Genomic DNA, 16434 nt, shown 5'->3' on the forward strand with positions numbered 1-16434 from the left:
ACTCCCAACTAACACCCTACCTAACCCATAACCTTTCTGCTTCCCAGGGAGGGTGAGGCCTTCCATGGGGGGGGTCTTCAGAGTCTGTCATATCCTTTGGTCTAGGGCCTAGGCCCACCCCCGTGTGTCTATAGCCTGACATTTTCATGCTAGTATCAGGAATACACACCCTTGAAAGCCTTCAAGAGCAATTAGGGGTTATTCACAGACTGTGATAGCACCAAATACACAACAAATCCAGGCTTCAGTGATCAAGGAAAGTTTCTTGGAAGGTGGGGCTTTTCAGCTGAGACCTGAGGGGAAGAGGAACATATCTCAGCCAAAGAGGAAGATCAGCTGCTACAGTGGTCCACAGAGAGGAGACAGGAGTTATGAGGTCCTGAGCCAAAAGAGACTGTCACGTTCTATAAATTAATAATAAATAATATTAGGTGTGAGAATGTGGGTTGGAGATACAGAGATGAAGTTTGTGGTGGTCTCGGGGTGTGGTTATGAGAAATGAAATTAGAGTGGAAGGGACCAACAGGAAGAACTCATATACCATATTACAGAGTTCACTGTGTATTGTAAACCCTCTGAAAGGTTTTTTTTTTTTAAGATTTATTTATTTATTACGTATAGTGTTCTGCCTGTATGTATAACTACACACCAGAAGAGGGTACCATGTGGTTGCTGGGAATTGAACTCAGGACCTCTGGAAGAGCAGCCAGTGCTCTTAACCTCTGAGCCATCTCTCCAGCCCCTACTGAAAAGTTTTAAGGAACAGGAATTATATAAACCAATATATGCTATAGAAAGACTGTTCTGGTAGCCATACAAAACAAGAGTGAGACTAGAGGTTGGGACTTAGGGTGCTAACATGAAAACAGGAAAATGTAGCGTAGTGAATCTCCCATTGCACAACAAAAGGAACATGGATTTTTACGTATCATCGTTATTAGGGTAACCATTTTTACTCTTTTCGGGTTTTTATCAAGACCGGGTTTCTTTCTGTAAGCCCTGGCTGTCATGGAACTCGAATTTTAGACCAAGCTGGCCTTGAACGCACAGAGATCGTCTTGCCTCTGTCTCCCAAGTGCTGGGATTAAATGCCTGTCTGTGTAGGGAGAGACCCACGCCCAAATGGGCGTGGTCAGTGGTACAGGTATCCAGGGTCTCTCCCTACACATCTGGCTCCATTTTTACTCTTTAATTTAAAGAGTATTTATTTATTTATTTATTTATTTTTGAGACAAGGTTTCACTTATAACCCTGGTTGGCCTGGAACCCAGACTGGACTTGAACAAATGAACATGTTAAAGAATTTTTTCTTTCTGTTTTTAGATTGCCAGGATAATTAGTGAATGCATCATCCTTTGGTTTCTGTCCATATTCCTCACAGGGTCATTTTCTTCCTTCATAGGTCTTTAAGTGGTCTTTGGAGTTCTTTGCTCATTCTGTATACTTTATCATTCAGTAAGTTTTTAAATCTCCCAGACTTTTAATCATGTAAAGTTGTTGGTTGAAAATTGGTACTAGAAAAAGTGTATCTAAAGTAAGTACATTTAAAACATGTAAAACGTGAAACACAGTTCCTTAGTAACACTGGAAAAGTTTGTTTTAGTGTTTATATTAGGTAATAAAACTAGAGATATCTGTTTTATCTTTAAGAAAATTTAGGCTGTAATTATACTTCTATAGACATTTTCTTGAAACTAGATTCCAAACATTTATTTTGATATAATTTTCCTATGATATGATTATAAAGGAAATAACTTAATCTATTCTGAAACACACTTTTGAACCTTTGATGGTTTACATTATGTTCCTTTTGTCTTTTTGGTTGTGAGCCTTGATTTTAATGACTGAGCCCTGTCTGCAGTCCACATTATTCTTTTAATGTCCTATTGTTTTAACTCAGTTACAGTTATGTTTTTCAGTGGTTTTAGTATGAGTCAAACACTTTCAAACTTATTTCTATTGTTATCAAAATTTTTCCCTTTGGAAGAGCCAGGTATGGTGGTACATGCCTTTACTTGTAGCATTTGTCAAGCAGAGGCAGGTGAATCTCTGGGAGTTCTAGGTCAGCCTTGTCTACATAGTGAGTTCCAGGACAGCCAGAGCTATGTAGAGAGACCCTGTCTCAAAAAACAAACCAACACTATAAACTTCTGCCCTTTGGAGGTGGAAGATTAACTTTGTTTTTGTTTTTGTTTTTGTTTTTGTTTTTTCCATATCTCCTCTGTGTTACTGAGATCACTTCCTAAACATTTTCCCAACACTTAGTCCAGTTGATTTAGTTCCTCATCATCTCTTTCCTAAACGTTGTCCTAATGTTCTAACTATATCTCCTGTCTACAGGTTTAATCTTCTTAATTTCAGTCAAATCTGTCTCTCAAATATGTGTCTTAGTTAGGGTTACTATTGCTGTGAAGAGACACCATGGGCATGGCAACTTCTTTTTCTTTTATTTAAATGACATTTTTTTCATTTATTTTACATACTGACCACAGTTTCCCCTCCCTCCTCTCCTCCTTGTAGTTTCTTCCCACCCTTTCCCATCTATCCCCCCCCACTCCTCCTCCATCTCTATTCAGAAAAGGGCAGGACTTCCATTGGCTTGACCAAAGCATGGCTTGACCAAGTCTAGGCAGGATGGAGCTCCTCCCTTTGCACCAAGGCTGGGCAAGGTAATCCAGAATGGGGAACAGGTTACCAAAAACCAGCTAAGTGCCAGGGGCAGGTCCTGATCTCACTGCCAAGAGCCTTACAAACAGATCAAGCTACATAACTGTCACATGCATGCAGAGGGCATAGGTCAGTCCCATGGAGGCTCCCTAACAGTTGGTCCACAGACCATGAGATCCTATGAACTCAGGCCAGTTGTTTCTGTGGGTTCCTCACCATGATCCTCTGGTTGGTACACTCTCTCCTCCTTTTCTTCATCAGGACTCCTGGAACTCAACCCAGTGCTTGGCAGTGGATCTCTGCATCTGCTTCTATCAGTTGCTGGATAGAGTATCTCTGATGACAATTAGGGTGGTCACCAATCTGATTACAGGAGAAGGGCAGTTCAGGCACCCTCTCCACTATTGCTAGGAGTCATAGCTGGGGTTGTCCTTGTGGATTTCCAGGGTTTCCCCTGGTGCCAAGTTACTCTCTAACCCAGAAATACCACCTCCATCAAGATGTCTCTTGTTATTCTCCCCCTCCATCCAGCCTTCAACCTGCTTCCCACCCCCAACCCACTTCTGGCACCCAGCCTGCCCAATCCACTCCCTCTAGTTCCCATCCCTCCATGCCCTCCTACCTCCATTCCCAGTTTACCCAGGAAATCTCTTCTATTCCCATTCTCAGGGAAATACATGCATCCCTCTTTGGGCTCTTCTTATTATCTAGCCTCTCTGGGGCTATGGATTGCAGGTTGGTTATCCTGTGCTTTACTCCAAAACACCTATGATTGAGTACACACTATATTTGTTCTTCTGGGTCTGGTTACCTCTCTCAGAATGATTTTTTTCTAGTTCTATCCATTTGCCTGCAAGTTTCATGAGATCATTTTTTTTCCAGCTGAGTAATACTCCATTGTGTAGATGTACCACATTTTCCTTACTTATTCTTCAGTTGAGGAACATCTAGGTTGTTTCCAGGTTCTGGCTATTCGGAATAATATTGCCATGAACATAGTTGAGCAAATGTCCTTGTGGTGTGAATGTGCCTCCTTTGGGTGTATGCCCAAGATTGCTGAATCTTGAGGTAGATTTCTGAGGAACCACCATATTGATTTCCAAAGTGGTTATACATGTTTGCAATCCTACCAGCAACGGAGGAGTGTTCCCCTTACTCTACATTCTCTCCAATATAAGCTGTTATCAGTGTGTTTGATCTTAGTGATTCTGACAGGTGTAAGATGGTATCTCAGAGTCATTTTGATTTGCAATTCCCTGATGACTAATGATGTTGAGCAATTCCTTAAAGGTCTTTTGGCCATTTGAGATTCTTCTGTGGTGCATTCTCTGTTTATATCTGTACCCATTTTTAAATTGGATTATTTAATATTTTGATGTGTAATTTCTTGAGTTCTTTATATATTTTGGTCAGATGTAGAGGTCAGATGTAGAGTTGGTGGTGATCTTTTCCCATTGTGTGGTCTGCCATTTTAACTGATTGATCATGTCCTTTACGTTACAGAAGCTTTTCAGTTTCAAGTGATCCCATTTATTAGTTGTCAATCTCAGTGCCTGGAGCACAGTAACTCTTATAAAGGAAAACATTTCACTGAGACTGGCTTATAGGTCAGAGGTTTAGTCCATTGTCATGGTAGAAGCATGGTGGAATGCAGATAGATATAGTGTGGAAAAGTAGTTGAGAGTTCTCCATCTGGATTCACAAGCAGCTGAAAGAGTAGCTTGAGTAAAGCCCTCCTCCAGTGACTTACTCCTCTAACAAGGCCACACCTCCTAATAGTGCCACTCCCTAATGATCAAGCATTTAATTATATGAGCCTATGGGGCCATTCCTATTCAAAACCACACAAAACGGCTATATCACATTTTCAAGTACCTTAATGGCTTCCAGTGGGTGTGAATATTATAGTAGAATTCTGAGTTCCAGAAATGTTACTAATTCTTATTAAGTAAAAACCATTTTGTGTTTGTAAGTTTGGGAAATGTCTGACCAATAACTAAATCTTGATATATTTCAATAGCACAGGTCAAGTGGGAGATGTGAATTTATAGACATATATTGCCAGCTAGCTTGCTGTGAAGAACTAGAATTTATGTCAGAATATAGGGTATAAAACCCTTTGGTTCTGGGAATATTTATGTCATACTCACTCAGCTCTAAATTATTTACACTTTAGTTATTCAAAATATGAATTTAAAAAATTTAGAAGCAATTTCTGCCTATTTTAGAAACTTTAGAAAGTCCAGGAAAAAAGAAAAAATATGAAAAATAAGTCACTGTTATTTTTGTATCCATGGATAGTGAGATGTGTTTTCAGCCCATTGATAGACAATGTGTGTCTTTATATTTCCACTATTGAGCCATATATTTGTTCAATAAATCCTTATTTGCAGTATGTGCAATGCTTTTAGATACTAGGACTGTGACACTTATAAAACTCAAAAGGTTCTGTTTCATAGAGCTAATTTTCAACAAAGGACAGAGACAATGAATTGAACAGATAAAAAAATAAATGCCACAAGCAAAAGTGTATCAGGTCCTACAGCAATTGTGAATGGCTGCATATATGCAGGCATTTATTAAGTAATGATCAAAAGGCTGAAATATTGTTTTAGATGGCAATGAGATCCATTTATTAGTTTTAGGGAGAAAAGCTACTGTGCTATGTATATTTATGGAGCAATTTTTTTTAATATAGCACAATGTACAAAATATTAAGTTGAGCAAAGAATAAATAGTAAGAATCATTTGAAGAATTGCTACCTTTATTTTGAAACCAAGCAAGTCAGTCTTGTATTCAATTCTTGACTAGACACGTATGAGTTACAAATTGTTGTGTTTAGCATTAAGGAAGTGATTTGAAAATGTATAAAATGTAGGAGGAAGCTTCTAATGAGTTATTACATTGAATCAATTTAAAATACTAGACAGAATATTATGTATTTCTATACACAGATATATCATGGTAGATACATAATTATCTATGATATATACTGTCTTTGTTGAACATTTATAAATAAAATGATGCAGAATTTATTGTCTATCATACTGACAACCAATTGAACTAACAATTTAAAAATTGTACCAATCAGAAGAGTGCTGATAGTAGTACTGAGAAGACACAGTTCTACTTAAGGTTCAGACATGTCTAAATAGTCTTTCAATGCTTTAATTTAAAATAAATAGAAATTGAATGTCTCAGAGAAGTAAAATTGACCAAATTAATGGGGTTTAAATTCAATATTTAGATAGTAGGCTGTCTAGCAAGAGGATTGAATGATAGGCATAATTTATAAATTAATGTTTTGTGATAACAGATGACGGAACAGGAGAAACTGAAGTTATATTAATTAATTAATTAATTAATTAATAAGAAAAACATGTTGACAATGAGCACCAGAATCTTTATTACAAATATTTTTTGTCAACAACACTTGAAAAACACTCATTTATTACTCCACAGCTTTTGAATGTTGGAAGCCTGAATAGATGGATCATATACTTAGCTAGTGTACGGTTCTCGCATGCCATCTTGACTCAAGAGTAATCTACTTCCCTCTTCTCTTGGTTCTTCTCAGCATTCAGTTCTTTGTGGTTTTAGATAGCTTTAGTGTTTGACTGGCCTGCCCGTGGAAACATGTAGTTCCTTCCCTTGAGTTATAAAACATGGTTGCTTCTTCTCTCCAAGCCAACAAGGAAGAATCTAGGGTTGGCAAGTGCTACAGTATAGTATAACATGACCCTGTATTTGTATATATGTAATCACTTGTATTCCAAGTTGTGGTCCTACCCATACTCACAAAGAAGTATTGAAAACAGCCTATGGGTTTATTTGCCACAACTGTACTAGACTATTGAAAAAATTAGTATGTCCCTGTATCCCTTGACCTTTAGAAATAAAAGAATTATTTAATTTATGTGAACTTCCAAAATATTTAACTGTTTCTTCTTATAATCATCTCCATCTCTTCTTACTTTGTAAAATTTCTTCATTCTATCAATGCAAGGTTTTGAAAAGACAAAAGCTAATGGAAGAACAATTAAAATAGTGTCCCTTTCTATCAATTATATATGAATTAAATTAAATTTTTCCTCATTACAAATTTTAGCTATTGGTTTAGTTCTGCATAGAGGCATGATAGAAACATGTTAAGGTCTTCCACCTGCTCAAATTTATTTAATAAAAAAAATATAAATGGCATGGCATTTACAAATGGCATACAACTAAAAACTATCTTTAGTACTGAAAAACCTGATTTTAAAAAATGAAGATATCCGGTGTGAGCCATCCTAAATACGATTTTTAAAATAAGCATGTTGCAACCAACCATAATGTAGTGTTGTGGAGCCTTTGTCTCCTAGTAATGTCAGAAGCTACAGACCCATTAAGTCTCAGCAACGCAATTTACTAACAATGTGCTGAGCAAGGATGACACCAATAGACATGCTAAAATGAATGGTGGGTTGGGGGTGTGTTGGGGTTGTATTTGGTCTAAACTCTACACAAAGAACTGTAGGCAAGTAAGGAATGCTGAGCGTGGGACAAATAGTCTTTTACAGGGAAGAGCACCCCAATTAGTTATCCAATACCAGATGGTCAGCCCTGAAAACCTATACACAAATAATATTATATAAACTGAGGTGGACACACACACACACACACACACACACACAAACACACACACACCTAGCAGCAATTCTTAAAAAAAGAAACCATGATTTTTAAAAGGATCAAAGAGGGGTATATTGGGGGCTTTGGAGGGAGGAAAGAAAAGGCAGAAATGATATTCTCAAAGTGTGTTGCTAACGTACTTTCAGGTCTCATGTTAATACCCCTTACCTTTATTTTACTTTCTTTTTTCCAGGTGTGTGTGTGTGTGTGTGTGTGTGTGTGTGTGTGTGTGTGTGTGTGTGTGTGTGTGTAAGCATGTTGTTTTTTGCTTGTGTGTGGCTGTATGTGTATGTAGCATGCACGTGCATATGGAGGCCCCAGGTTGATGTAGGAAATGATCCTCTTTGTTTTTTCACCTATCTAGCAAGCCAGGGTCTCTAAATCCAACCTACAGCTCATTAATATGATTAGTCTTGCTAGCCAGCTTGCTCTTGGGATCTCCTGTTTCTGCCTTCTGAGATTGGAACTACAAGTGATTTGCCTCACTCACCTGCATTTAAGTGGCATATGAGAATCTGAACTTGGTCAAGTACCACATGCTCTTTCACCACTGAGCAACCCACTTTTAGACTTGGGGAAAGTAATATTCTATGTATTCTGTCAACATAAATGGCAATAGACAGCAAAATTATGGGGGAAACCTAATTCATAGCTTTTTAAAACCAAGAAGAACAGAATTGGTTCCAACTAAGACATTTTTAACAGGCATTTTATTGTAACACGTATGGTTTTTCACAATAGGGATAGCTACTCCAGCATCATTGTTTTCCATCAGCATGGTTTTAGGCTATTTTTTCAAAGTGTAGGCCATAGTTTATTTCAAATCTTAATTGGTTCATTACAGTATATATTCCAGTTTATAATATAATTAGCCACTGAAATAATGGGGAATGACTTGTTTATAAACTATTAGTTAATTCACTTTATAGCTATATTTATTTCATTTTCATGAGCAGTCGAATGTTAATATTAAATCTTCAGATAAGATAATTTGAAGATTTGAAAGTTTTTCTCATTTATACAGTTCTTTCTACTCTTATTTTAATTATCTTGATCCATTAGAAAATTTATGAGAAGCCTGTCTACCTGAAATTTATACATATGTGTATTTGGTTAGTGAATCTATCTTAATTACTTAATTATTTTTATTATAGATCTCACAAGCAGTGGCAAACCTTGGTGGCTGAATAAGACATCTGCTTTTTCTTCTTTACCACCAATTAATGACACACATATTCACCAAAGACAGAGAAGATCTGTGAGCACTGAGAGATTTGTGGAGACACTGGTAGTGGCAGACAAAATGATGGTGGGCTACCATGGCCGTAAAGACATTGAACATTATATTCTGAGTGTGATGAATATTGTAAGTTTGATCCCTCTATATACTGTCTTACTAAGTAGTTTGTTGTGTTTGATACTAAAGTAATGAATTTTTTTCTGAAATAAAAATTGATGTACTATCATTTTTGTAATTTGGTAAAAAATGAATTTGTATCATTATTTCAATTACTGCCTGGAATTGAGTCTAGAACTTGTACACTGAAAACATACATGCTCTGCCATGTAATTGGACTGACTTTCCCTCCCTCAGACTAAGAGTTTGTCAACCAACATTTTTTTTTTTTTGAGACAGGGTCTCTTTATGCAACATTGGCTTTCTGAAACCCACTGTGTAGATCAGGTTAACCTTGAACTCAGAGATTTGCTTGATTAAAGGCATACATCACCACACCCAGGTGGTCAATTAACTTTTAAGTTGCATAGAAAATAAAATTAAAAATGTTTTATTGTTCATTTTTAGTTAATGTCAATGTTTAAAAGTGAGCTGTTAAGTCTTCTTTAAGGAACTTGAATCATCAGCTCATATCATAGATTTTGTGATGTATGCAGTTCATCTCTAGGAGAAAATACTTCTTGTAGATTTACATAAAATCTTTTAACCAAAGCATATTGAAGGTGGAGTCCCAAGTGGTATAGGGTAAAATAATATCTTTTATTTACACCATAAAGTCCTAAAAATTGCTTTTTATCCTTTTAGAATTTCAAAATACCTCCCCATTATTTTGTCTGACGTTTTGTCTTTTCTTATTTTCTGGAGGTCAGGTTGCCAAACTTTACCGTGACTCCAGTCTAGGAAACGTTGTGAATATTATAGTGGCTCGCTTAATTGTTCTCACAGAAGATCAGGTAAGAATGGGTTGGTTTATACATCTAAGCTCTTAGGCTATGGAATTATCATTATAAACAGATATATTTCTTTGTTACTTCTCTTAGGAAGTCCTAGTTAAATTTTTTTCTCTAAACTTTAATTTTTATGCAATATTGAAATACATTGTAATAATATACATTTCACGTCTTATTAAAACTTTCTCTCCATATATGCATACTTGCTACATGTTTTAGAACTAAGGATGAGCATTTTATTTGTATGGCTTACTTGATAATAATGGTTTTGGTTGCTTTTTGTGTGCTGATGATCTCATATATGTTCTCCTTATTGTTGAAGTTGGAACTGAAAGGAAAGTCTGTTAGTAGTAAATTAAATGAATCTTAGGTCAGATGTTGTGGAGATAAAAATCGGCAAGAGATTATTCCTAGAAACCACTGCTTCTAATTATAGTCCCACTTTAGTTTTCAAAAGTTTGACAACTGACCTTAGTAATTTGTTTGGAACATTTCTGGTATGCATGTTGTATTGCAGCCAAACTTGGAGATAAACCATCATGCAGACAAGTCCCTCGATAGCTTCTGTAAATGGCAGAAATCCATTCTCTCCCACCAAAGTGATGGAAACACCATTCCAGAAAATGGGATTGCCCACCACGATAATGCAGTTCTTATTACTAGGTATGGTTTGTTGCAAGTATTTTTCCTTTGATTGTTGTGTTTGCTTAATATTGTAAAATATATTTGGTTCTATCTAAAGCCTCATTCAGATAATGAGTGTAGAAAGAGCAAAGTGGTAATTTATTTTTATTACTGTAAAGGAGTATGGTCTACTATTAATGTGCTTGCATCAAATGAGCTAAATAAGAAAAAAAAAGATTAAGATTTAATTTAGAAATTTAACAAATAACCTTTCTCCTTATGTTTGTGATGTTTAGTTGGAAGTACAAATATCATTTGTTAATTAAACAAAATACAAAAAAGCAAGATGTATGGGAAAAGAAGTTGTCACTTTTGGCTATAAAATATGATAGCTATTCCTATTGGTTGCCTATTTCATTACATTATTTAAGTCAAGCATTTAAATGCAAAAAAGCATATCCAGAGTTGGAGAGTTAGCTTAGTGGGTATGAGCCTGTACTGCTTTTGGAGAAGACCAGTTCAGATCCCATCACCCACAATGGGCTTCCACAACTGCCTGTAGTTACAGTTCTGGAGAATCTGATGCCTTCTGCAACTACTGGCACACAAATTGCATACATTCACACAAACACATGCACAAAAAATAAAAAAAAATCTTTAAGAAGCATATTTATCATACTGTTTGTAAAGTTCTCTACCAAGAAAAGTCATTACTCCATAAAAACCCAAAAAATTTATCCCTGCTTTCCAGTTTTACAATGCTGTCTATATTCTCCAACAACTCTATGAGGTATAGCAGTAGGATTTTTTGCATGTTAGAAATGGGGAAACTAAATAAAACATAGTTAAATAAGTTTTTAAGGTCACTCAACTGATAAACCAAGGAAGACTTAACGCCTGATGATCTTGCTTTCTTTTTTCTTTCTTTCTTTTTTTTTCTTTCTGTTATTCTTGTGGTACTTGGCACCATTTTTTTTTTTTAATTAGTTTCTCAGTCACCATCTGGGAGGAAACCATTCTGAGCAACATCATTAAAAACAGCTCTGATAAAACATGGTCACATATGAGTGAGTACATATGATGTTTGTCTTTTTGTGATTGGGTTACCTCACTCAGAATGGTTTCTTCGAGTTCCATCCATTTTCCTGCAAATTTCAAGATTCCATTGTTTTTTTCTGCTGAGTAATACTCCATTGTGTAAATGTACCACAATTTCTCTATCCATTTTTCGGTTGAGGGGCATCTAGGCTGCTTCCAGTTTCTGGCTATTACAAATAATGCAGCTATGAACATGGTTGAACATATGTCCTTGTTATATGAATGCGGATCTTGTTTTCTTTTTACTAGATTGTATACCATAATTACTTTTGATGTTTTATTTTTGGAGATAGGATCTTTTTTTTTGTTTGTTTGTTCAAATTAGGAACAAGCTTGCTTCACATGTCAATCCCTTCTCCCTCTCCTACCCCCGCCAACATCCCACCTGCCCCTAGCCATCCCCTCTCCACTCCCCAGGCAGGGTAAGGCTCTCAAAAGGGGCTCCCCAAAGTCTACCACATCATTGGAGATAGGATCTTGCTATGTTGTTCACACTGACATCTAGTATGACGGCCCCGGCTATCCACCTGTCTTAGGCTCCCAAATAACTGGGACTGCAGGTGTGTACCACCATGCCAAACTTGTTTTAATTTATTTATAGTCTGACTATGATTGGGTAGAAACACTATGATTTAATAATCCTAATATAATAGCTTTGACCATTTAACTCTATTTACAAATAAAAGACAAAATAAATTAACAAAAATGAATAGAAAGCAAATGGAAACTTTATACTGTCTTGGCTGTGCAAAATAGCTTTGTTATTTTGATTATTTCTTTTCATTTGCAAGAAAATATTTAACATAAGCATGATCTGTGGTAGGCTTCTATGCTTTAGCATCTAAGGAGAGAGTATAAAGCAAATAGGATCAGAATCTTGACACTCAGTAAGATAAAGTGACTTAACTTTTAGGAAAAATTCTGTCAACTGTATCATAAGCTTTCTGAGTGCTTTTAAAAGGAAATTTACTTTAATTTTGAATGAACTTCATCTCCCTGATATCAGAAACTACATAATTTTATCATATGTCTGATGAATAAAACTACATCTTATGGTTTTATATGTGCTGATACAGTTGTCTGATTAATTTTCCAATTCCTTATAGTATTGATACCTGAAAGATTATCAAGTATGCTTAAGGAACTAAAATATACTAGGAACTATGCTAATACAGAATTTTTTATTCATTAAAATATGTGAATATGATTAGTGTTGATGAAATTATCATGGGAAGTATCTACTATGTATATAGTTATCAAAATGATCACAGGTATTTACATGGTTCCTATATTTCTCTTTGTCTCACATATAACCACAACTACACAATTTCAATATATCTGCACTTGATTTTCACCTTCTTTCAGCAAATAACAGAAATTACATCAAGGCAACAGATTCCTAAGTATTTAAGTAGGAAGCAGATTTGGCAGTTCACCACCCTGTTATGGTTAAAACATCCAACTCTGAATTTGCCCAGATAGTTTCCTAATTTTCTCTTGAGATTTTTTGCTTTGTAGGCTACTTTGAGTGGATTTTTTGGTATCTGAAATTTGAATATAATTTTCTCCTTCGTTGTCTCTTGTGGCCTGTCATTACTAGTATTAGAAATGCCCTCAGGATTTACTAGAAGTCAGAGTTCAGATCTCGTATCAATTTATATCTGCTGATTTAATGGAGTTTACGAGAACACTATTTGAAGCATGTGAAAATGGCTCATTTGGTAAAATGTTTGGTGGGGAATCATACCTGAGTTCATATTCGTACCACTCACATAAAAACCTAGATGCAGCAATATACATTGGTGGGGAAACTGAGACAGGAGGCAATAGCCAATTGTTAAGTTCCAGGTTTGGTCAGGAACCTTGTTTCAAAAATAAGGTAGAGAGGGGCCAGAGAGATAGCTCAGTAGTTAAGGGTGCTTGCTGCTCCTGTAGAGGATCTGGGTTTTATTCCCAGTATCCACATAATGGCTTACAACTGTCTCCAGTTCCAGGGATTTGACATCTTCTGGCCTCTATGGTCACCAGGAATGCAAATGGAGTATACAGATACATGTAGATAAACATATATGCATATAAAATACAAACAAATAAATCTTTAACAAATATGGTGGAGAAATGATTGAAGACATCTGACAATGACCTCCTGCCTCCGTACTTACAGGTATACACATGCACTTCCACATACAAGTATACACGTGAACATGTACACACATTCAAATGCTTCTTTGGGGCAGTAAATACTTTAAACTACTGTTAACACCTCAAGGTGATGTTAGCCTATATATTTGGTTTCTAGAATGCCAAATTAAAATGATATGATTACTATCTTTATTATTTAGATAGTTATTTTTCAGTTAGGGAATTAGAGTTATCAGTGGGTATATACATATATTGAATATATTTAAATCATGATGCTACTTTTAGTAAAATTCAGAGAATTTCACCCATGATTTTATATTAAGGTTGAAACCTGAGTCATATAAGCGGTACTCTCAGAATTGTAACTTCACCATTTATTGGAAGAGCTTGATTTATGTTTGCTTGAAATGTCAGCTCACTAGGGGGAATGTGTAATGTAATTGTCAAGGATTACAGAAGAAAACTAGTGATACTTTTATCTCCACAAGACCAAATTTTTGCCAAGAACTTAAATGTTTTAAGCACAAAGTCATTTGGAACTGTACTTAGGCAGAAATGGTTACCTTTAAGAGCTCTGTTTAAAAATGTTACTATTGTATTTTATTCCTTTGAGTTTAAGCTGAATCCTGCAAAGTTATTAGGTCACTGACTAGACAGAAAGAAAACAGGTGTGTCCAACCTTTGACATTGTAACACATGATGCTGTCATCCACAAAATTCTCCCTTGAGAACTGAACAATCCAGCTTTAATAACAACAATAAAAAGCACAAAAATGTCTTACAACATTCTAGGAAGTTTACAATTTTGTGTTTGGCCAGACCACATTTATAGCCATGCTGAGCTACACGCAGCTCACTGACTGTGAGTTGAATATACTGTCAAGTTAAACCATAATTGTTTTATCTAGCATCAGTAATACTGAAAAACAACAACAAAGAGAGCAACACTGAGCCTGGTGTGTGCTTTTGAAACCTTTTTTAAGCCCACTCTCAGCCGATGCCCAGAGACACACTTCATCCAGCAAGGTCATACCTAGTCCAGAAAGACCACACCTCTAACACTTCCTAAATATTGCCACATCCTGGTGACTAAGAATTCAGATATATGAGCTCACGGGGGCCATTTCTATTCAAACCACCACAATATATATCTGCAGTATCTTATAGATACTGTTATTAATAATAAGTAATAATATATAATGTAGTGAACATCTGATGTCACCACTTAGACTTATAAAAACTTGACATATAGTTTCATGTCCCTTCCTAAAATGATATTCAGTTTCTTTTCCATGAAATGATATCATCTGATCTTTTATCTCTGAATACCAACTGGTTAGTGCAATCATGTATAGTAGTGAAAATGTGGAAACATTTCTATATATTCTATTTTATATACTGTATTCTATTTATTTATTTTTATGTATATGAATGTTCTGCCTGCATTTATGTCTGTGTACCACTTGTGTACCTAGTACCCATGGAGGCCAGAAGAGGGCACAGGATCCATTGGGATGGGAGTTGTGAGCTACGATATGCGTGCTGGGAATTGATTCTTGGTCCTCTACAGAAGCAGCTAGTACTCTTAAAGGATAAGCCAACTCTCCAGCCCTATGTTTTAACTAAACGTTAATTGTAGGATAAGGAGAGTGTTCTTTTTGTGAGAGTTTATCTAAACTCTCAAAATTATCAAATCTTTTTGTTTTTGTTTGTTTTGTTTTGTTTTTTTGAGACAGAATTTCTCTGTGTAACATCCCTGGCTGTCCTGGAGCTCAATTTGTAGATCAGGCTGGCCTTGAACTCACAGAGATTTACTTGCCTTTGCCTCCCAAGTTCTGGGATTAAAGGAGTGTGTCACCACCAACCAGCAGAATTATCAACTTTTAAGCACTGTATAACTAAGACAATAAATGATTAAACTTTCCACCAGAAACTCTTGAAATTCAAGTTATTGGGTAAAGTAGAACTGTGAATTTGTAGTAACTTGCTAAAAATCTTTAAAGTTAATTTTTAATTAAATTTTGTACTTTTATAAGTTATTTCCAAAATTAATCAAGTTGTTTGTATCACTCTATGGTGTTTTGACACAGGTATAAGTTGTGGAATGCTTAAATCAAATATTAGCTTGGCATGCATTATATTAATATTTCATTAGCATTCATATTAACATACTGCAAATTAACAGTACTTAGGAATAAAATCCTGCTTTTAACCTAGCATTTATTTTTCACTTCCACATGAAGACAGGAAATATCAATCATAAACTAAAGTCAACCCAATTTCTGACTTTATGTTGTGATAAAAATCTTCAAGAAATTATACATAGTTTGAAATTCAGTAGGAAGCTAGTGATGTAGAGTGTACCAATGTCAATATTAGACTGTTAGTATAAACATTTCAATTTGTATGTTATTTTGGCTTACTCTTCTATAATGTATTTTTTCCATATTAAGATATTAACACATTGCAGTTTATATATTTAGAAAAGGAACTATCACCTAAGTTCTTTTTGCATGGAAACAATTTTCTTGAGATATAATTCAGATCACACAATTTATCCATTTAAAGGACAATTCAGCGGCTTTTGTGTACTTGTTCACAAGGTTTTGGTACCTTCACTGTAATTCATTTTAGAACACTCATTTACTTCCAAAGGAAGTCAAGCCCATTCCCCTCACCCCCAGCCCCTAGCCTTGAGCTGCCCCAGACAACAGCTAGCCTGACTTTTTCCCCCTATACTCTTGCCCATTCTGGACCTTTCAGAGATGATTTGTCTGTGATGTGGCATGTATTAATATTACATTCCTCTTCCTAGCCTCAATCCTATGTACCAAACGTAAGAATTCCTTTGTTCATTAGGCTATTTTTCTATTTCTCTTAAAAAATTATTTATTTATTTATTGTGTGTGTGTTTGTGAGTGTGTGTGTGTGTGTGTGTGTCTGTGTGTGTGTGTAGCACTTGTGTACAGGCATCTTTAAAAAGCAGAAGAGGGGTTGGAACTGGAGCTATAGGCAGTTGTAAGCTGTCTAAAGTGGGTGCTAGG

At 35.8% G+C, this 16434-nt stretch overlaps 1 protein-coding gene across 5 annotated transcripts in view; it reads left to right on the top strand.

The window, feature by feature from the left end:
* Window positions 1–16434, top strand: part of Adamts6 (ADAM metallopeptidase with thrombospondin type 1 motif 6) — a 229077-nt gene that overhangs the window by 20089 nt on the left and 192554 nt on the right. For 4 of the 5 annotated variants that reach the window (XR_003482511.2, XM_027401535.2, XM_027401534.2 and 1 more), the window contains 3 exons: window positions 8494–8705; window positions 9446–9529; window positions 10044–10189. Coding sequence is in view for 3 of the 5 variants with exons in the window: in XM_027401535.2 (XP_027257336.1) it covers window positions 8494–8705; window positions 9446–9529; window positions 10044–10189 (442 nt within the window). In the remaining 2 variants the exon portion in view is untranslated. Of the gene's footprint in view, window positions 1–8493; window positions 8706–9440; window positions 9530–10043; window positions 10190–16434 lie in introns of all 5 variants that reach the window. The other variant, XM_027401538.2, reaches the window with a different exon arrangement.

Source organism: Cricetulus griseus, chromosome 2, assembly GCF_003668045.3.
Source record: "Cricetulus griseus strain 17A/GY chromosome 2, alternate assembly CriGri-PICRH-1.0, whole genome shotgun sequence".
Classification (NCBI taxonomy): Eukaryota; Metazoa; Chordata; class Mammalia; order Rodentia; family Cricetidae; genus Cricetulus; species Cricetulus griseus.